This window comes from Rutidosis leptorrhynchoides, chromosome 8, assembly GCF_046630445.1.
Source record: "Rutidosis leptorrhynchoides isolate AG116_Rl617_1_P2 chromosome 8, CSIRO_AGI_Rlap_v1, whole genome shotgun sequence".
Lineage (NCBI taxonomy): Eukaryota > Viridiplantae > Streptophyta > Magnoliopsida > Asterales > Asteraceae > Rutidosis > Rutidosis leptorrhynchoides.
Genome location: NC_092340.1, coordinates 78,708,394 through 78,730,218, shown reverse-complemented (window position 1 = coordinate 78,730,218; position 21,825 = coordinate 78,708,394). Strand labels below are relative to the sequence as shown.

The following is a 21,825-nucleotide window of genomic DNA, read 5'->3' as shown; positions in this document are numbered from 1 at the left end:
GTTCAAAGTGTCAAAAGATAATCATATTGAAACCGGAATAAAAAGTCCAAAAGAGATCAACCTTTTCAAATCAAAGATCGCTGAGACTAGTATACATTTGAGACGATGCTCAACAAATCCCTCGAAACAAAGGCTGGAAGAGCTAGTCACGATTGATTTCCTCGCAACTTTGGTGTCTTGAATTGCAATGATAATGGTACACCATGTTGCCCACTAATCGGCCTCTACGTGATCCAGAGATCCCTTGAAATCCATGAGGCAAACTTATTGCTTTCGTGGAGATCACATACCCTCAAAAAACTATCATAATATTTGTACTTTTATTTCTTATCTCAATCTTACTCGGGTGAAGAAATTTCTGGTGCACTTGACGGGTTTACGATTAGAATTGATTTCATTCTTCTCGAGCCCACTATTAATAGTACTATGATTGGTGATGTCGTTGTTGACAATGTCTTTTGGAAGAAATCGTACTCAAAAAAGGTGGTAAGTGAAAATAGTTTCCTGACTGTCTAGCACAATGTAATGAGATTAAAATCATATGAATTTTGACTTTTTTAAGCTTACGGCGTAAAATAACACATAAATTTAAAAAGTACAAAATTTATGTAGTAAGTTATAATAAAAGAGTGTTACTGTTCATCACTATTTTTATTCCAAAAGGTTATTTGCGTCATTTTTAAAATCATTTAAATACATACATCATTGAGTCCAATATAATCGATAAAATATATTCCCCATGTGTTATAGTTATAAAGTATATAATTATAAACTTATACATAATTTAATAAATTATGTTGCAAGTCTCAACTTTCCTTTATTATACATCACATGCTAGATAATTTTTTCATATTTTATAAACTTTATACAAATCTATCATTTTCCCATTGAACAACTCCTTAACAGCCTCATGTTTTGTTCTTCTCATTGTAAAGAGATATGGAGTGTGATTTCAATCAACAAAACCAAATGCCCAAATTATACCAACATTAAGAATCAATGAGGGTTCATTTCCATGCAAAAAGAAACCTCTTCTTTATATTTTCCCGGTAAATTTAACATCTATTATCCTCATTTTCAGTATTATTAATATTAAATATTAAATATTAAATAGTAATTATTACAGTAATATTGATATAGTGTACGATGAATGTAGAATATAGAACACAGAAAAAGACAAAAACAGGGGAACAAGATTTCTTGTTTCTTTTTAATTTTTTTAATTTGGGGCGAGAGATTAAAACAATGTGCCAAACTCCAAAAAGTCTGCATACCATATCTGCATATCACATACTGCTCCGTATGTATGTGTATATGTGTATATATAACATATACATATATACATTCACAGCTTTATGAAATAAGTTTTATTTAACAGAGTAAAAAACAATGGCTGTTAATGCATGTTTCAATCTAAATCTATGCAACAGAAGAAGCTGCTATCATATTACAATTGGGGTTTCACAGTTCCATAAACCCGATCATATTCCGGGTCGGGTCAAGTCCAATTCCAATTCCAATTCCAATTCAAATATCTTCCTTCCACGGCTGCCGTTGATGGTGAACAATATCACCAACGGCCGTCGTCACCGGCAGAAAGCTGTCGTTCTCGGTGACGCTGTTGCTTCCGATGATGATCATCTTGTCTTACCCAGTCAAGATTTTTCACTACAAGCTCATATTCCTTCTTTTCAAAAGGTACTACTTTTCTCTGTTTCTGAATATTAAAAAAAACAAAAAAAAAAAATCTTTTTTTTTAATGTAAAAAATCTTTTTTTTTTTTTTATGTATATGTGTGTACAGTATATGGAGATGTACAAAAGATCAGTTGAAGACCCAGGTGGATTTTGGGCAGAAATGGCTTCTGAATTTTACTGGAAGCAAAAATGGGGTCAGCAGGTGTACTTTGAGAATCTTGATGTTAAAAAAGGGGATATTAAGATTGAGGTAATTAATTTAATTTAATGATTATTTTATTGAATAATTTAATTTTGGTATGTTTAAGGTAGTTTGCACATTGATGAAGTGTAAATGTTTCTGTATATATATATGTTCATGCAGTTTATAAGAATTGATAAGATGTTGTTATTGATTCAGTGGTTCAAAGGTGGAATTACAAATATTTGTTATAATTGTTTGGATAAAAATATCGAATCTGGAAACGGTGAAAAAATTGCGATTTATTGGGAAGGAAATGAACCTGGTGTTGATGATTCATTAACATATAATCAGTTGCTAGATAGAGTTTGTCAGGTAAACAGTTATGTTTGTTTGTTTGTTTTTTTTTTTAATGAAAAAAAGTAGTGATTTTTAAGTGCTAATTACTGTGAATAATGACAGCTTGCGAATTATATGAAAGAAAATGGTGTTAAAAAGGGTGATTCTGTGATTATTTACTTACCTATGCTCATGGAACTACCAATTGCCATGCTGGCGTGTGCTCGTATTGGCGCTGTTCATTCGGTAAATTATGAAGAACATTTTTGTTTTTTGATTATTTAGGAATGTTTGATGACAAACTGGTTTTGGATTTCAGGTTGTTTTTGCTGGATTCTCCGCAGAATCTCTTGAACAAAGAATCATTGACTGCAAACCGAAGATTGTGCTAACTTGTAATGCGGTTATGAGAGGGAAAAAAAGCATTAATCTTAAGGATATTGTTGATGCTGCTCTCTCAGAAGCTTCTAAAAATGGAGTCGAAATTGGTACGAGTTACTTGATGATCATATGAACATTCTGAAAAGCACATCCGATATATCTTGCTATATGTCAATCCTTTATTTTCAATGATGCGTTTAATAGAATAAAATGATTTAAGTGCTGAATAATTGATAATCAAAATGATGTATAATTGATTCTTTAACATTTTAAAATAACTATAACTAAATAATATAATATAATTGTTTCATTTGTTTAGCAAGTGTTATAGGTATAATTTCAAGAGAGTATTAAAAGAAATGGAGGTGTTGAATGGTTAAAAGAGTATTTTAACTCTAAATGCTTTCTATACAAATTGCTAAACGGTTCAACATGTTATTCATATGTCAGTAACAAACACAATGAATGTTGGGCGGTTCAATATTGAGTGTTAAACCAATAAATGTTGAGCCATCCAACATTCAATGCTCAACCATTCAGTTAAGAGGCAATCAAGCACACCATAAATCTCTGCCATATGTCATCTATTATTGATTATCTTGTTATATTTTTTTTACCCTCAGTTAACCTTTTTATGTTGGTCAAAACACAAGCAGGTTTATGTTTGACATATGCAAATGAATCAGCCATGAAGAAGGAAGCTACTAAATGGCAAACAGAAAGAGATGTTTGGTGGCAGGTACTAAAACAAGACGTTTATTACGTTTTTTGATGGCATTATATGATATATTATTGCGTCTGATGCGAGTTGTAGTTCGTTTAATTTATTTAATATATAAAATTCTAGGACGTTGTTCCCAAATACTCGACTAAATGTGACGTGGAATGGGTCGATGCAGAGGATCCGCTTTTCCTTCTCTATACTAGTGGAAGTACAGGAAAGCCCAAGGTATTTAACGCCCCGTTTTGCTGATGTAATCATTCTTAATTTGACTATTTGACCAAGTTACGTTTTGATTTGATAGGGTGTTTTGCATACCACAGGGGGATACATGATATACACTGCTGCAACATTCAAATATGCATTTGACTACAAGCCATCTGATATATACTGGTAATATTTTTATGTATGAAATTTAGCTAGTTAAATTGTGTCGATTAAGACAAACGTTAACATGTTTTGCCTCTTGAAATTTAGGTGTACAGCTGACTGTGGTTGGATTACTGGACACAGTTATGTTTCTTATGGACCTCTACTTAATGGAGCAACCGTTGTACTTTATGAAGGGGTAAAAAAAATAATGATATATAAATATTAAATATATCATATGAGAATAATATTTTGCAGAGGCGTCTGTGCAAAGTGTGCAACTGAACTATGCCCATAATTAAAAAGGGCTCAAAATTTTGAAAAACCTATATAATAATCTATTTATCTATATACCGTGGCGAATATCATTGATACAAATACTTTAAATTGTAATTAGCTAGTTGACAGATCACATGCTTATAAAAATTAGTTTATATGTATCGAAAAGTTTAACATTAATTAGAGCACATTTTTTATGTCTCGAACTGAGACTTCTAAACTAATGAGACGGCCCTTGTATTTTGTGATGTCATGCATATGTTGTATGTGCAGGTTCCGAATTATCCAGATCCTGGAAGATGTTGGGACATTGTTGACAAGTATAAAGTTTCGATATTTTACACTGCTCCTACGTTGGTGCGGTCTCTTATGCGTGACGGTAATGAGGTAACGGTTCTATTCATCCATGCATATTATATTTTTTGTGTCATACAATATGCATACGGACTTGAATATTTTGAAGATGCTAACATATACTCATAACAATGCAGTATGTTACTAATTATTCTCGTAAATCTTTACGAGTCCTTGGTAGTGTCGGTGAGCCGATTAATCCAAGTGCATGGAGGTTATTTTCTGGACTAACTCTCGTTTTGCTATTGTTACATCTGCTTAGTTAAAAAAATTTGTTTATCCTATTTTTTTTTTTTAAATGGCAGGTGGTTTTACAATGTAGTTGGAGATTCAAGGTGTCCTATATCAGATACTTGGTGGCAAACAGAGACAGGGGGTTTCATGGTACACATGTTTGTATATATGTTTGCGTGAGTACTATGCTACCAGGTATAAAGGGTGGCAAAACAAGTTGGTCTGGTTTTGGGTAACTGGTCACATGTTCCATTCCATTAAGCTAAAAATTTATATATTGGCTATCTGACTTGAAATAGGAACACAACCCAAATCTACTCATTGATAAGTAAATGGGTCAAAATTGCCACCGCTAGCCCCAACCTTAACTAGCAATCAGTATAACCGTTGTTGGTTTCCAGATTACTCCCTTGCCTGGTGCTTGGCCTCAAAAACCAGGTTCTGCTACATTTCCGTTTTTCGGGGTTCAGGTATTTTTTTAGGTTTACGAAAACTTCATCTGTTTTTTCATCATAATTAACTTTTCAAAATCAATACTAAGATTGATTCCAAAATAACAAAATGGATGCAGCCTGTTATAGTAGATGAAAAGGGTAAGGAGATTGAAGGTGAAGGCAGTGGGTATTTATGTATTAAAAACTCTTGGCCCGGGGCATTTCGGACATTATACGGAGATCACGAAAGATATGAAACAACTTATTTCAGTGCATTCCCGGGCTATTATTTTAGCGGTGATGGATGCAGTAGGTAATACCATAAAATAAAATGTTTCCATTTAGTTAAAAACATGCAGTGGACGATTAGTACATTGACAGACTTCAAACCAAATAACTAACTAAATTTTTGTTATAGAGACAAAGATGGGTACCATTGGCTTACAGGAAGAGTTGATGATGTGATTAACGTCAGGTACTTTCGTAAACTTAATTATACATAACATACATCTCTCTAAACGTAGCATATGTTTATTTTTGTAATATAACGTTAGTTAAGCTGTTTTGTAACATGAGCAGTGGACACCGAATTGGGACAGCAGAAGTTGAATCAGCTCTAGTTTTACATCCTCAATGTGCTGAAGCAGCAGTCGTTGGTGTTGAGCACGAGATCAAAGGGCAGTCTATTTACGCATTTGTTACTCCGGTTGAGGGTGTTGCATACAATGAAGATCTCAGAAAAAGCCTCGTGCTTTCTGTCCGAACTCAAGTAAGTTGCCCTTTAATCTGCCAAAAGATATTAACTTATGTAATAATTTTTCCAAATATTATTCTCCACCGAACATAAACACGCATTATTCAGATGATTGTAGATATTTGTCTAAGTTTTTTTTTTTTTTTTTTTTTTTTTTTTGGCAATTAGATTGGAGCATTTGCAGCGCCTGACAAAATACATTGGGCGCCTGGTCTTCCAAAAACAAGAAGTGGGAAAATAATGAGAAGAATATTGAGGAAAATTGCGTCTAGGCAGTTAGACGAGCTCGGGGATACAAGTACTCTTGCGGACCCACATGTAGTTGACCAGCTGATTGCTTTAGCCGATTCCTAAGTTGCTAGGTTTATGAGCTTCAAAGATGCTTCTCGGCTGATTTGAGTCGCGACAAATAGTAACTTACCTATATGGATGCATACCACGACAGGCAAACCATGTTGTGTGTCAGTTTTAAAGAAGAGTATATCAAAGTTAGTATATTAAACATTCAGCCAATTTGTGATACTAAACTTTGTAATGTTTGCCCATCACGCCTCTGTTTTTGCCTTCATCACTGTCTGATTTTGAGATTGAATGACAAATACCATACAAAACAAGGCAGTTAATTGGCAAATGTTGAATACTTGAATGTGAATGTTATGGAATTATACATAAATCTTTTCTCCGTGTACTTTAGTGAAACCAAGGTAGCTAAAATTGCTACTCAGAAAGTACTTGATCGGGACTTAAGGGAGTAATCAGCAACTCGGTGAGTAATTGGATTGGACTTTTTATACATTAAAGTAATAAATTTTAAAATTATATGTATAAATACAAGAAAATCTATAAAAATTAAACATAAACGTCAACATAAATGTCATAAACATAATCTTCATTTGCTAAATATTGACCAACATTGATTAAATCCAACTTTGCCCAACTAAATCCGATTTTGACCCATTGACCGAGGTTGATCAATTACTTACTCGGATTTTGAAAAATCAGCTCGGCCGTTTCTAAAAGGGGGTAATTGAGGAGTACTCGGCATTAATCGGGGAGTTTTACAACACTATTTGAAACACAAGCGAAGAGACGTATTCTTTGACAAATACAACTTAAAGAACCTCCATTGAGGTTGCATAGAGTCAAATACATAAGGAGATATGGTATATATAACATGTTTCATTACAATAATGGAGGCTTTATACAAACTTGAATCAATCAGGATAATGATGCCCTCTCCAATATTTCCTGCAACTCTCCACTCTTGTATGCATCTGAAATAATAGACAGTGATTATATATGAGTACTATATATCCATGAAGAAATAACATGCATAAAACTGGTCATCTAAATTTTGTTTTCAACACTATGATATTTTACAGCGCAGAGAATATTCAAAACCATGAGGGAATCGACGTACCAACAGTTATGTCACAGCCACCAAAGAACTCGCCATCGATATAAAGTTGAGGAAACGTTGGCCATTGAGAATACTCCTTTAACCCTTGACGCAACATTTCATTTTCCAATATGTTAACTGTTTCAAAAGGTACATTGACTGCCTTCAGAATTGAAACAACCGTGTTTGAGAAGCCGCATTGTGGGAAGTCCTTTGTTCCCTTCATGAAAAGAATCACCTTGTGTGATGTTACAACGTTATCCAAAGTAGTCTTCAATTGGGGATTTAATGCTGCAATCAGTCAAACTTCATCAAAAAGTAGTTTAAAAAAAACAATTTTGAGTAAAGTTACTAACTTTACAAACAAGTTCTCTACATGATTTTAATACTAATGTTAGAAAAACAAAGCTATACTCAAAATGTGATGTCTGTATAAAGTATACTAATGACAATAAGTCAATAAGTATGAAAGTGTATGTATATGCCGATGTATTAAAAAGGTTTAAATGTATGTATTAACGAAAAGATTAGTTGAGAAGGATAAGCCTCATTGAGTGTATGGCATTATCCTGCTTTAGATGTTATCGCAACCTCGAAGGACCAGTGTACAACCTTAGCAGTGATTACTACTTTTCAAAACGGGTATGCACATCAAAACAAGTTCTTTTTTAAGTGATGTATGCATAACGTATTTTGAACACGAACGAATGTGTAACGTAACAAGCCATTAACTTATGTACATACAAGAGAGATCATGGTTTCTTATAAAAAAGTCAAAAAGAGGTCTCAGGTTAAAAGGGTTCTATGCAGATATAAGCTTAGATGCAGCTATATTTGCATACGATTCTCTGAAACTAACCAACAATCACACTATAGTTCTTTTTCTATTTGTTGACCTCTCTGCACCTGCTCTTAAAATACACCGCGTAAAATCAAAAAATACCGCACAGAATCAAAAATATCGTACAGAATCTAAACGATATCGCACGAAGTCAGAATTTGGTTAAAATGTTAATTTGGTTACAAAACATGCTATTGAAGTAATTTTCCCCAATAGTAATCAAAATTTCAATCAACGTTGACATAAGGATAGCTGAACTAATACTGCAAATCGAATAAGTAAACTGGAACTAATAACATACCAGCAAAGCACCCAATCCTTGTTGAAGCTGTTCCGATCTTTTTAATAGCGAACTTGAAGGTGTACGGACGACCAGGGAAGCGCACCACAGAACGATTGATGGTAGTTGGTGAAATTTTTGATAAAAATTGAGAAGGTGGAATAATCGAAGATGAAGATGATGATGATGATGATGATGATGATGATGATGCGAAACCGATTGAACACGACATCTTTACCGATTGCTGATTAGCTTTTCTTTCTTTACACAAATGGAATCAGTGGCCGGTGGAAGATGAGAAATTTTCGTTCAGTCGTTTGGATCGATCGATAAACTCAATGAAATAGGGCTTCTAGTCGAGATAGTTGTAGTTTGATCACAATTTATTGGGTCAAAATTGGGCTACTCAAAAAAGCCCATATAAACTTTTAATTTACACAATAATACACCAATCATGACTTTTTTTATTTTTATTTTTTTGTAAACAGTTACTCCAGTGAACTTTTATTAAAATAATAACAGAATAGTTTACAACCAATGAAGCACTGCTGCTTTAGACGAAAACTAAAGCCAAGCAAACAACAAGCCTAAACAAAGGCACACAAAAGCCAACGTCAAAAAACACAAAGAAAAACCGAAGCTTCACAACTTCCAAGTGATCCTTAGCTGTTCAATTTGGCGTGATTCGTTAAAACGCACAGACAAGAGCTTTATCCTAACTGACGAATAGATAAGATCAAACAAAACCTTCGCATATCGTCTCTTAGATTTGAATAACCTCAAGTTTCTTTCTTGCCATATGAAGTAAACCGCAACGGCAAAAAGCAACTTGGCTACCAAAGAAGCTGCACTCATGCTCGATCTATAGCCCACAATGTCGTTTGCCACCACATCCCACTCGTAACTATTAGAAACTAACGTATATTGAAGGGCATAGTTCCAAACCGAAGAGGAGTAGATACATTCGAAGAAAAGGTGAGCATGTGAATCTTGGCACTCAAACTGTAACATCCTGTTATCGGGCCTAGCTGAAATGACCCTTTTAACCTTGGGTGTGATTGTATGTTATTATAATAATTATATGTTTATAATTATTTGGTTGTTTAGTTGAGACCAGTTTGTGACAAGGGTCACATAACAGGTTCGTTTGTTTAATTTGGACTCCGTTAGGTCCGCCTAATGAGGTACGAAAGATATCAGATAACTGATAAATACCCTTGTGTTGTGGGATATGGGGTTTTAACCCCAAATAAGTGTTTTGTACTGCCCTTTCCTCTCATTTTCTTCCTCCCTCTAGAAATTTCCTAAACCAAACCGTACCCACTTCATCTCCTATCTCAAACCCTAGATTCCTAAATTGTGTTCTAGAGCTCAAATTGTTCATACCATCTTGTTTCTTACAGATTACTGAGTCTATCAAGGTAAGTAACATGTGTTTTTGTGTTCAATTCGTTGTTAAATTCATGGTTTTGTGTGAGTTTTGTAAAAAGCTTGAATTTGTGTCAAAACAAGTAATTTAAGTGTTGTTATGATCAAATTGTTGTGGGTTTTGAGTCTATAACAAGTAGTGAACAAGTTGTGGTCGATTTTGGTGTTTAAAACGAACTCTAGATCGAGATTTGAGGATTTCATCGTGAAGTCCGTAGCCTTTGTTCAGTTTCTGAGGAAGATGAACACAGTCGGCTCGACCGACTGAGGGTGAACCAACCGGCTGGAGAGTGAACCGACCGACTGAGTTTGACTTTCAGCCGATTGTGGAAATACCAAATAAGTCAACCGATTGGGAAAGTCAGTCGACCGGTTGTGTCAACAGTCGACCGACTATCTACGTCAGTCGACCAATTGAGGAGACAGTCGACCGACTGTGTGCCCAGGGCAGAATGTTTTACCAAAGTGCCTTTTTCTAGCCGTTATGCTGCCCGTTTGTATTTTGGTGTTCAGGATGTTAATTTTGAAAGTGCATAAGTGTTAGGTGGACTTTTAGCGGCGCTTTTGTGACTGATTTTCTGTACTGTGTTGTTTTGTGTTAACGGATAGAAACTAACTTGATTTGCCTTATGTTCAGGTGATAAGGATAAGGAAGAAGCTCAGTGATAGTTTATCTGAGCTGGTTGCTGGTAATCGGTGAGTGGGATTATCTCTGGGTGTAGTATATAGTAGCAAGTTGCGCTACTATGTTTATATTATCGATAGTTGCCATGATTAGTAGTTATGTTGTATAGTTGATCGCAGTTAAGGTTGCCATGCTTTTAGTAGTATTAGTTGCCTGTAGTAGTAGTAGTAGTAGTAGTAGTAGTAGTAGTAGTAGTAGTAGTTGTTGTTGACTGGTTGTATGTGCACAAGTTGTTGTTGTTGTTATTGGAACCTATTGTTGTTAGGTTCAGCTCAGAGAGGTCAACCTAGTTGTGGTTGGGTCTAGTTGGCTACTGTTTGTTGAGTATAGTGCTGAATGACGCATCACCTGCGTGTGGATGACTATACTGGGGATTCAGTAGTAAAGACTATCGGTAGACGCTAGACTGATCAGCTAGTGGTAGTGTGCCCGTACAAGCCGCCGATCCTCTAGTTGGAGCACAGTTGCTAGTTGTTGTTTGTTGTATGTGGATGCATATAGCTGTTGATATAGGAGTGCAAGTTGGTACTGTATGCTAGACCTTTTGATAGTTCCATTCACTTAGCCTTGTGCTAATCCCTCACCTCCTCCCTTGCAGGTTTTGGATCTTAGTACTGGTAGGGACGGGAGTCGCGTGGAACATATGTTTGACAAGACGAACTCTGATGTCTTAACTTTTATAAATATGTAACTAGTCGTTTAATGTAACACCGGTGGTTTGTAATGAAGTAATTAACTAAGGGTATTTATGTAAATTAAGTCTTCCGCTGTGATTTAAAAAAAAAATCTAGGGTGTTACACAAACATAAAGGGCAAACAAGAGCCTGCACATTTTGAACTTCCCAAACCTTAAGCTTGTCTTGGGTTTTGAGTTTCTGTTTCATTAGAAGTCATAGGACAAAGGAATGTCGAAGGATACTATTTGAGTATCAAACTGCATCGAACCATGAAACCAGATTTGCAACTGGTCGAATGGTTTCATACACCAATCGACTTTTAAAAATTAAACCAATAATCCCTGTGATATTTATTAATTTATTATAATAATTTATTTAATTACATCTATATATTCATATAAACCTCTAAAATGATGATGTTATCATTTCAATAATTACTTTTTAATTTTTATAATGATAATGTCATTATTATTTTATATATTAGTTCTATTATGAAATATATTAATCCTATATACTAATATGCATGGGAAAAATCATCGCTTCAGTCTTATCCGAATGTCGTTTTGAGTTTTCGTTCACACTACACCCGGCCCCTCAAATTCGGCTTCATATACACAACGACCCCCCAACTTTCTACTTTTTAGGGGTAAAAAGTGTAAATATATAATTTAAAAAAAAACAAAAGAAAATGATTCCACCCATATTTTTAACGGGCCCTATCTTCTCGCTCGGTCCGAGTATAAATTTTTCGCGACCACCGTTCAACTCGAAAAAATCAGACGGACACAACGGGACTAACTATGCGCGAAACGGGCATCGTTAAAAAAATACTAAATAACGGGCCCTATATTCTCGCTCGGTGCGAGCTAAATTTTTCCGAGACCACCGTTCAATTCGATATTATTTTACGAACACAACGCGACTAACTATTCGCGAAACGGACATCGTCAAAAAAACACTAAATATTTCGAGCTATATTTCATACATATACGTACACGTCCAACAAACAACCCAACCTACTAGATATATTAGGTACCAAACAACGTATATACAAATATGACCGCGCGTTGAATACAACCGCAGCAACGCGCGGTCGAATTTTTTCTAGTTATAACTAAAAATGAATACAAAATCAAAACAAATAAATACCGAAAATATATAAATACCCTCATGACTATATGTACAAACTTGTTAACAAATTGTACAATCTTTTATAAAATAACCTGTGAACACATTTACAAACTTTGAAACATATTGTACAACCTTCATATAATAATTATATTGTAAGTTTCGAAAAAAATTCAAGAGGCATTTGTTATTATTAATTATAATTATTAAAAATATAAATACTCAATTTTTGTGTAAATTTTAGTATTATTATTATTATTATTATTATTATTATTATTATTATTATTTATTATATTATATTATATTATATTATATTATATTATATTATTATTATTATTATTATTATTATTATTATTATTATTATTATTATTATTATTCAAATATGAGTTCTCTTTACGGGATTAATTACGTTACATATATATCCGAACTACATGTTTCAATAAAAAAATGTAATGTATATTTTTATGACAAGGAAAACAGTAATTGTGATGAGAATTAGAAGATGGTAGTGAGAGAATAAATGTAGTTCATTTATTATGAGCAAGTTAAGTATATCAATATGTTTCTAAAAACAACGACAAGTTTCTTAATCGAAATCCGTGGTTCTACAGGTCATTAAACTAAATGAGTTTAACATTTATATTCACTTAATATCTAAAATATATTATTAAACTGTATCATTTAAACAAACCCGTGATTTCACGGGTCATTTCACTAAGTTAATAATTATAATCTTAGAATTCGTTGGAAAAATCATACGGTATAAATAAATATAAGGAAATTTTCTAATGATACTTTCAAGAAATATATCTTTAAAGAACTTTCTCATGAATAAATGATGGTACACTATAGTTGATGAGTTGGTTTCTAAAAGTTAATATGACATAAATCATTGAGGTAATCCTTATAACTATCTTTTCTTTAAATAGCTCTTACGATTATCTTCAGAAAATTCTTAAATTTAATAACCTTTTATACAACTCTATCTGAGTTGAGTTAGTTTATAACGAAGTTTAATTATATTTTTTAATGGAGTATATTTTAAGGAATGCTACTTACTTTTGTTATCGGAAATCAAAACTTGTAGCTAAACACACTATTGTAAAAACCTTTTTAATGGATTTTAGAGCCATACTCTCAAATTTTTTTTTTTACTAAAAACAAAATTAATTGACTAATAAACCACTCGTAATATGTTACAGTATTAATGTAGAATGGAAGCTAAACCCCGTATTACCAACCTCCTGTCGAAAGTTGTAAAATTCGCTATTCGGAGATTAATTGCTGGACTTTATAATGAGTAATCGATAATTCGGGGATTAAACTTTATACATACATGTAAATATTAAATTTCAAAAATTATTTGTGTAAATATTGAAAAATAACAAAAAAGAAATTAAAATTTTAAAATAATTATTTAAAATTATTCATTTTATTGACAAAATATAAAGTTCTAATTTATATTTTAGGTTAAAATGGTGATAAATTTTAACTTTAACTGACTTTAAATCTTTAATTATCAAATTTGATTTTGCCCTATTAATATTAACTAGTTGTGGAGCCCTCACTTCGCGCCGGGAGCTCCGTTTTGAATGCGAGTTAAAAAAAAATCTTGATCTATTTTGTAAAAAAGAATTTTTTTCGACATCTAACATTGAAGGGTTGTTCCTTTTGTAAAAGTTGCTTCTTTAAAAAAAAAAAAAAAACTAGTAAAGTGGGGGTTCGATTTGTATTTTAATAAAAGTTAGGGGGTTGAGTTTGTGAAATTTGAAAAAAATATACGTATAAAGTGGGAGTTTGATTTGTATTTTAATAAAAGTTAGGGGGTTAAGTTTGTGAAAATTGAATATTAGAAAGAAAAAAAAGTTAGTAAAGTGGGGGTTCGATTTGTATTTTAATAAAAGTTGGGGGGTTAAGTTTTGTATTATAATAAGAGTATAAAGTGGGGGTCGATTTGTGTTTTAATAGAAGTTGGGGGTTAAGTTTGCGAAAAGTGAAAAATGGATAGTACTGTTCATTGTGAAAAGAAGTTGGGGGTTAAGTTTGTGAAGACCCGTCCTAATCCATCCGGACGAAGTCCATATCGAATATAAACGATTCACAACAGTTGATTACATCGTGAGGTACTTGACCTCTATATGATACATTTTACAAACATTGCATTCGTTTTTAAAAGACAGACTTTCGTTACATCGACAGTTGACAGACATGTATAGCATTTCATAATATATCCAAATATAATTGACTTAATAATAATCTTGATGAACTCAACGACTCGAATGCAACGTCTTTTGAAATGTGTCATGAATGACTCCAAGTAATATCCCTAAAATGAGCAAATGCACAGCGGAAAGATTTCTTTCGTACCTGAGAATAAACATGCTTTCAAGTGTCAACCAAAAGGTTGGTGAGTTCATTAGTTTAACATAAATAACCATTGTCATCATTTTAATAGACCACAAGATTTCCATTTCCATTTCTCATAAATATACGTCCCAGGCATAGAGACAAAAATATCATTCATATGGATTGAACTCCTGGTAACCGACATTCACAATATACATATAAGAATATCCCCATCATTCCGGGATCCTCCTTCGGACATGATATAAATTTCGAAGTACTAAAGCATCCGGTACTTTAGATGGGGCTTGTTGGGCCCGATAGATCTATCTTTAGAGTTCGCATCAATTAGGGTGTTTGTTCCCTAATTCTTAGATTACCAGACTTAATAAAAAGGGGCATATTCGATTTCGATAATTCAACCATAGAATGTAGTTTCGATCACTTGTGTCTATTCCGTAAAGCATTTATAAAAGCAGCGCATGTATTCTCAGTCCCAAAAATATATATAAAAAGGGAGTAATGAAAACTCACCGTATTGTATTTTGTAGTAAAAATACATAATACTATATTGAACAATGCAGGTTTGGCCTCGAATTCACGAACCTATATCATTTGTATATAAATTAAAATGTATAATCGTAATCGAACAAGTTTATATATTATATCTTAAATTATACCTTATACTTATTTAGTTTGTGTATATCTTTAAAATGCTTAATATTTATATATTTAGTTATATTAATATATATATATATATATATATATATATATATATATATATATATATATATATATATATGGTTAGTATTATATTTAAAATCATTAGTTGATTATATGTAAGTATTTATATAATTACTATTAATATGTTTGATATATTGTATATAAAATATTAATGTACTTTTAGTATATATAAATAGTATATTTTATGTACAAAATATTTATATGTTAAAATGATAGTTTTGATAACAATGATTTACTCCTAATAATATTAATAATCTTATTGATAATAATAATACTAATAATAGTAATGTTATGGTTTAAAATGATACTTAGGTTACTAATAACAACAATACTAATAATTACAAAAATGATTAGTCAGTAATTCTAATAATAATAATATTATTCATATTGGTGACTATAATCGTAATTCGTATTACTAATAATAAAGATAACTAATACTTTTATTAGTAATAATAATAATAATAACTATCATGTTAGTCCTAATAACAATTTCTAATAATAACATTGATAGTTCTATAATTTTAATCATAATACTTTTAAATGGTATTGATAAGGATAATAATAATAATAATGACAATGATAATTATAATACATTAATAATACAATAAAATTAATCATAGTAATAATGGTATTACTTATAATACTAATTATAATGGCAATTCTAATGATTATAAAGATAATACAAATAGTACTAGTAATACTTTAATTTCTTGCAACTATGATATTAATAATAAATACTATATCACTAACAATAACAATAATAATAATAATAATAATAATAATAATAATAATAATAATAATAATAATAATAGAAAAAGAAAAACTACCTTAGAAACAAAAAGAATGCACCAAGCAAGGATCGAACCCGAGATCTCCTGCTCCCCAACCAACACCCATGACCATCCGGCTATTGCCGGTTTTTCTAATTTAATACCGTATCCAATAATATTTAACCCTTATTTCAATTATTTCCCTTTCATCTCTTTCTCATATCTGTAATCGACCAGACATCTCAGCCCATACATCGAATTTCCAATCAAGATTTAGAACTTGCAATAATTAGAAAAAACTAATAAGTGTTGTAATTAATTAATAAGGTAATCGAAAAAAAAATATAACTAAAAGCAGGTCAGCTTGCTGTTCGTCGAGACTCAGAAACACAAAAAAAAAAAAAAATATGGATTCTAAATTTAATAAAGTTTTAGACCAAACTTCAAACATGAAATTTGTTATAAACTACTCCTAGAAACTCTCTGTAACTTCAGTTAAATCTAAAACAGCTTCTAATTTTTGAATTTGAGAAATTAAGATTCGGTTGACTTTTTTATAACTAAACTTTGACTCTAAAATTTATCTTTGTGTTATTGAATTGAAATCTGAAAATGTAAGTACACAATCACGACATGAAAATTAAAACATCTGCATTCATACTTTTCCTAAATTTGATCCAAATCAGATCAAAGCTAAAGGATTTTGAATTTATGACAGAACGAGGAGAAAAGAAAAAAAAAAAAAAAAAATTAATATACAGCATCTGTTTTCTTTTTCAAATGGCAAAAAGGGTTTTGTGAGGTTGCTCGCAGGATGGATTTCACAATTAATCAATTGATCAACATTATTTTTTTTTTGTAGGGTTGTTGATGTAGACCGTGTTCACGGATCAAAGAAAAAGAAAAAGCAGAAAGCACCAAAAAGGAATATATATATATATATATCAGTGATATAATTCGCGTAAATAACAGTTTCTATAAACATGATTTTTTTTATATTAATAATTATTAATTACATTAATAATAATAATATTGATATTATTATTATTATTAACAAAAATACCAATAATAATAATGATAATAATATTCATAAAAATAATAATTGTATTAATAATAATAATAATTAGTAGTGATCCTATCAATCATAAAATTGATAATTTTTAATAAGTTTACTAATAATAATCCTAATAAAATGATAACAATAATATTATTAATAATATTAATAATACTTATTTTAATATAAATAATGAATGCATATAATACTATAATTTAACTTGTAATTACATTTAATATATTAATTTATAAATTTTCTAATATCTAATAATTATATGAATACATCTATTGACTATTTAACATTCATATGTTTTATAATTGTTACAGTATAAAAATTATTAATAGAAATCATTTATATATAATTATCTATATAGATTCAAATAATATTATATATATATATATATATATATATATATATATATATATATATATATATATATATATATATATATATATATATATATATTCTATTTAATAATAACTTAATTATTCTGTTTGTTATTTTACATTCTAAATTTCAAATTGTTTAAAGTGTATTTTATTAGTTTACAATCTTATATATACACTTATATACATATATATATATATATATATATATATATATATATATATATATATATATATATACCTTCATATTTATTTACACACAACGGTTCATGAATCGTCGGAGATAGTCAAAGGTCAATTGAATATACGAACCTAGTTTCTAAGTTTTCGAGACTCAACATTACAGACTTTGCTTATCGTGTCGGAAACATATAAAAATTAAGTTTAAATTTGGTCGAAAATTCCCGGGTCATCACAAAGTTTGCGAAAAGTGAAAAATGGGTAGTACTGTTCACTGTGAAAAAGGGATAGTATAAAGTGGGGGTCGATTTGTGTTTTGATAGAAGTTGGGGGGTTAAGTTTGCGAAAAGTGAAAAAGGGATAGTACTGTTCACTCCACTTTGCCTTTTAGATATGGGGGATGATTCTCACACACACTTTTTTGATCCTCACACACCAATTGAGTATTATTAGAAGAGTAAAAGGTTAAAATAGGAGTGTGAGTATTAAAAAAGTGTGTGTGAGAATCATCCCTTTTAGATATAGGTATTAAAATATTAATATTAATATTAATATTAATATTAATATTAATTAAAAGGATTTTGAAAAATCTTTTTAAAAAATGACTGACTAATCTGGATTAATCCGACAGTAATCGTTTTTTTTACAGTGTTCCTGTCCATAACTTAGCAGGAATAGTATCTATAAATTCCTCATAATCCTTTATCGGATATAGTCGTCACTCAACGTCATTGCGTCAACCGGAAAACGGAATTTCATACAAAATGGTCGCCGGAACCCTAACTGCTTGCAATGCTATTAACAGCTTCAATCTAAAATTCAAACAAAACGAAAAGCACGGAACACACGGACGATATAGAGCCAGTCTTATCATGAATCCAGAATCATTTGAAGTCGGTAAGCTAATCGGAAGCTATGGTTTCATGAGCGTCACTAGGTAAACCCTAATATTATCTACTTCACCAATAAGCACGCTTACTGTATTGATTAAACAAACTTGTTTGTATAGTTATTCAGGTCTTCAATCACAATTAGAAGACGTTGGTGGATTGAGATTTCAGGATGTTACAGAAGGCAATGTGCAAATTAGGTCTGTGTTATTGTTAATGGAAATGAAACTTTAGCTGATGATATTACTGAATAATTAATTAATTACTATATATGTATGAATAAATAGGTGTAGTGTAAATTAATATATATATATGTATATGTATATATGGGTTATTAGATTAGATTTTGCATCTTCCTATTGATATCTGCTGTGACAGTTATTTTGCAGGCTTTACGAGGGACGAATAACTCAGGGCCCTAGTAGGGGCACACCAATTATCTTTAAGGTTATCTTCATCATCTTAAGTGTGTAACTACTAATTAATCTGTGTGTGTGATACTTTAGTTTGTATTGAATTTTGATGAATATGATGATATCGTGTAGGTTTATCCAGGGAAACAAGTAGGCGGTCTCGAGGCCGATATGATGGCCTCGAATGAGCTCAAATCTCATGCTTTTCTTCAAGTACTTTTTGAATATCACTATTGAATTTGATTCATTGAAATGCTAACTTTTTATGGACTCAAAATTATAGGATTTTTGTTATTAGTACTTGTTTGCATCGTTTAGTTATATACTGACATTCTGCAGAGTTGTTCACCATCCATTTGCCAAAATATACAAATTTTGTTGGGAGGTTTTGAGACGAAAACGGGAGAGCAGGTTGTCAACTTCCAAAATACATTCAAAATTATATGTCATTTATACATTTTGTTTTTAATTATATGTGAATACTGATTATTTTCTTTGTGATGTTAATGGTGGTCAGTGGCTTGCATTTCGAAACGATGGAAAATATTGTGCAACAGACTATGCTAAAGCTTCAAGTGAGAAACTTTCTAAAAACCGTGCTCTTGGAGAACAGAAATTATGGAATCCATTTGAAGAAGAACAATATATAAAACGCAAAAGATATTATATTATTAAGTTGCTTCAAGGTGCTTTATGTGGATTGGCATACATGCATGATAACGAAAGGTTACATCAGAGCATTGGCCCAGCTTCAGTTGTACTCAAGTATGTCGCAGTTTTAATTATTTATTATAATTGGAGCAACTGCTTTTATTATACTAAATAGGAATAAAACCTGTATTTGTACTGCAGTACAATGGTAGATAAAGATTCTGCTTATCTTGTTCCCAGGCTTCGTGATCTTGCCTTCTCTGTTGATATACGGTATGCATCTTGGTATAGCATTTCATAGTCTAACTAAATTTATGCATATTGGTTGGTAATGGTAGTCAATTGAAGTCACAAAATGGTTTTTTTATGTTTGGATAAACAAATTCTGCTTCTGATTATCTGATCAGCTTGATACCATCTGTAAGAAATCTGTTCATCGTAGCATGAAGTAATATTATCTACTCGCCCATTGATCCTAACCTAATTCAGGTGAATTTATTTCCATGGTGGTATTTTTCCAACCTATTGTCTCTTTTGGTCATTTTATCGATGAAATCCACAAAAAATTTAGGCTTTTTTTCCAAAATGCACATATACCCGCTTATAACCATCACAAATTAGCCCAGTGGTTGGGGCCTCACCTTGCAAGAGGTCTGATTATGAGGTCGGATTACTCGCCCTCCCCTCCTGAAGAGGGTAACCTTCTACCTTTTTTACCACAAATACCTGCTTATCTATATTATATAATTGAACCAGCCAAAGCACATATTTTATTACCGCTGACTGTCAGATCCGATTTTTTCAACATCACATGATTACTAACGATCATCCATACAGTGGTGTATCTTATCTTCTATAGCCAGAATCCTGATGTATCAGTGCAGGCATTTCAAGTTTTAGCATAATTTAAACTATATTACTATCCAACTTAATGGATAATTATACTGCCCATGTTAATGGATGTAACTATCAAAAAATAACCTTTCATTTAGGCTTTCAAGTTTCGAGGAAAATTCGGGTGGATTGTCTGAAGGCCTTTGGAGACGAGCAAGATCAGCCGGGGCATACACGCCTATGGAGAAACGAGCTTTTGGAATAGCTGATGATATGTAAAATTTTACCTTAAATTTTTACTAATATTATTATCTATTTATTGTTTATGCATACCCCATAATTCTTTTTAACAGTTATGGAGCTGGTCTTCTTTTTGCATACTTGGCTTTCATTCCATTTTGTGAAGCAGGAATAGTGGATAGCCTTTCATTGCAAGTAAGTTTTCACACAACTGTAGTAAGGTTTAATTTTTTCTCCCATTTCTATATATTGCAATATATTTATGGTTTTGAGCTTGCAGAGATTGTTAGAGAGCACTTTTAAACTTGATCTTGCAGCTACTAGAGAGTAAGAACCTTTTTTACTATCTATATGATTTATACAATTTTGTATTTTTAATGTTTTCGACTTTAATGCAGGTATTGCTTAGCCGATGATCGGTATTTAGAGGCTGTCAAGTTTTTGGATTTGGGTGATGGCGCCGGCTGGGAGTTATTGCAGGTTAATAATGTCTAATACAGTGACCTGAATATTGATTTAGATTTCATTAACATTACACTTGCCACTGGAATAAGACTGCTTGTTTTTCTTTATTTAAGCAGTCCTTAATTCACAGCAGGGTAGTGAGATGACCAATTTGCATGGTTAATATTGAGAATTGGTTACTATAATTTCGTTTGTATGGTCAAGTGTATAGTAAATTTTGTTTATATTATTACTATACAGTACTATTTAAGCTGATTGTTGTAGCGAAATATTTGAATGCAGGCAATGCTGAATCCCGACTTCAGAAACAGGCCAATTGCTGATGCTGTAGTGAACCACCGATTCTTGACTGGTGTACTCCTTTGAAATCTCTTGTTAGGAACAAATATAACTAATATGAATATATTTGTATCCTAAGACTAAGCTTCCACTTAAGATTTTTCTTATTATTGTGATAAGTTAGCCAGGCACGTGAATAAACACAATGATTATATGTTGTAAATTTTTGAGGCCTAATAAGAATTTATATTCAATACAATGTTTTTGATATATCCACCAAGATTATGCATTTTGAATTTTTTCAAATTCATTATTTGAACAAAAAACTTATTAGATCTAAACTCAAAAGAGTAAAATAAAACAAGGTTGTCAAATAAAACTGAACTAAAGCAGTA

General features: G+C 31.7%; 3 protein-coding genes across 3 annotated transcripts; 2 read left to right on the top strand and 1 right to left on the bottom strand.

Moving 5' to 3' along the window:
• Window positions 1–1,517: 1,517 nt before the first annotated feature.
• On the top strand, window positions 1,518–6,119 carry LOC139861267 (acetyl-coenzyme A synthetase, chloroplastic/glyoxysomal-like). Its single transcript, XM_071849601.1, has 17 exons — window positions 1,518–1,698; window positions 1,804–1,947; window positions 2,098–2,253; window positions 2,341–2,463; window positions 2,537–2,705; window positions 3,255–3,337; window positions 3,446–3,547; window positions 3,624–3,712; window positions 3,797–3,887; window positions 4,241–4,354; window positions 4,459–4,535; window positions 4,627–4,705; window positions 4,957–5,025; window positions 5,127–5,302; window positions 5,408–5,464; window positions 5,569–5,758; window positions 5,912–6,119. The coding sequence occupies exons 1-17, from the start codon at window positions 1,558–1,560 to the stop codon at window positions 6,095–6,097; spliced, it is 2,046 nt and encodes a 681-aa protein (XP_071705702.1). The 5' UTR covers window positions 1,518–1,557; the 3' UTR covers window positions 6,098–6,119.
• Window positions 6,120–6,837: 718 nt separating this feature from the next.
• LOC139862804 (uncharacterized) lies at window positions 6,838–8,602 on the bottom strand. Its single transcript, XM_071851436.1, has 3 exons — window positions 8,285–8,602; window positions 7,164–7,433; window positions 6,838–7,017 (listed from the first exon to the last, which is right to left on the bottom strand). Exons 1-3 carry the CDS (start codon window positions 8,493–8,495, stop codon window positions 6,962–6,964), a joined length of 537 nt encoding a protein of 178 aa, XP_071707537.1. The 5' UTR covers window positions 8,496–8,602; the 3' UTR covers window positions 6,838–6,961.
• A 9,773-nt stretch (window positions 8,603–18,375) lies between these two features.
• On the top strand, window positions 18,376–21,678 carry LOC139862563 (uncharacterized). Its single transcript, XM_071851180.1, has 12 exons — window positions 18,376–18,595; window positions 18,668–18,748; window positions 18,938–18,995; window positions 19,094–19,174; window positions 19,301–19,372; window positions 19,479–19,726; window positions 19,814–19,885; window positions 20,605–20,721; window positions 20,800–20,881; window positions 20,967–21,013; window positions 21,085–21,166; window positions 21,434–21,678. The coding sequence occupies exons 1-12, from the start codon at window positions 18,423–18,425 to the stop codon at window positions 21,515–21,517; spliced, it is 1,197 nt and encodes a 398-aa protein (XP_071707281.1). The 5' UTR covers window positions 18,376–18,422; the 3' UTR covers window positions 21,518–21,678.
• The last annotated feature ends 147 nt before the right edge of the window (window positions 21,679–21,825 follow it).

Coding starts and splice junctions, on each gene's coding strand:
- LOC139861267 (XM_071849601.1), top strand. CDS start 1,558: ATGGTGAACAATATCACCAACGGCCGTCGTCACCGGCAGAAAGCTGTC. Junction 3,713..3,796: donor AAGCCATCTGATATATACTG/GTAATATTTTTA, acceptor CTTGAAATTTAG/GTGTACAGCTGACTGTGGTT. Junction 5,026..5,126: donor TTCCGTTTTTCGGGGTTCAG/GTATTTTTTTAG, acceptor AAATGGATGCAG/CCTGTTATAGTAGATGAAAA.
- LOC139862563 (XM_071851180.1), top strand. CDS start 18,423: ATGGTCGCCGGAACCCTAACTGCTTGCAATGCTATTAACAGCTTCAAT. Junction 18,596..18,667: donor GGTTTCATGAGCGTCACTAG/GTAAACCCTAAT, acceptor TTGTTTGTATAG/TTATTCAGGTCTTCAATCAC. Junction 21,014..21,084: donor GATCTTGCAGCTACTAGAGA/GTAAGAACCTTT, acceptor ACTTTAATGCAG/GTATTGCTTAGCCGATGATC.
- LOC139862804 (XM_071851436.1), bottom strand. CDS start 8,495: ATGTCGTGTTCAATCGGTTTCGCATCATCATCATCATCATCATCATCA. Junction 7,434..8,284: donor AAGGATTGGGTGCTTTGCTG/GTATGTTATTAG, acceptor GACTGATTGCAG/CATTAAATCCCCAATTGAAG. Junction 7,018..7,163: donor TGGCTGTGACATAACTGTTG/GTACGTCGATTC, acceptor CTATTATTTCAG/ATGCATACAAGAGTGGAGAG.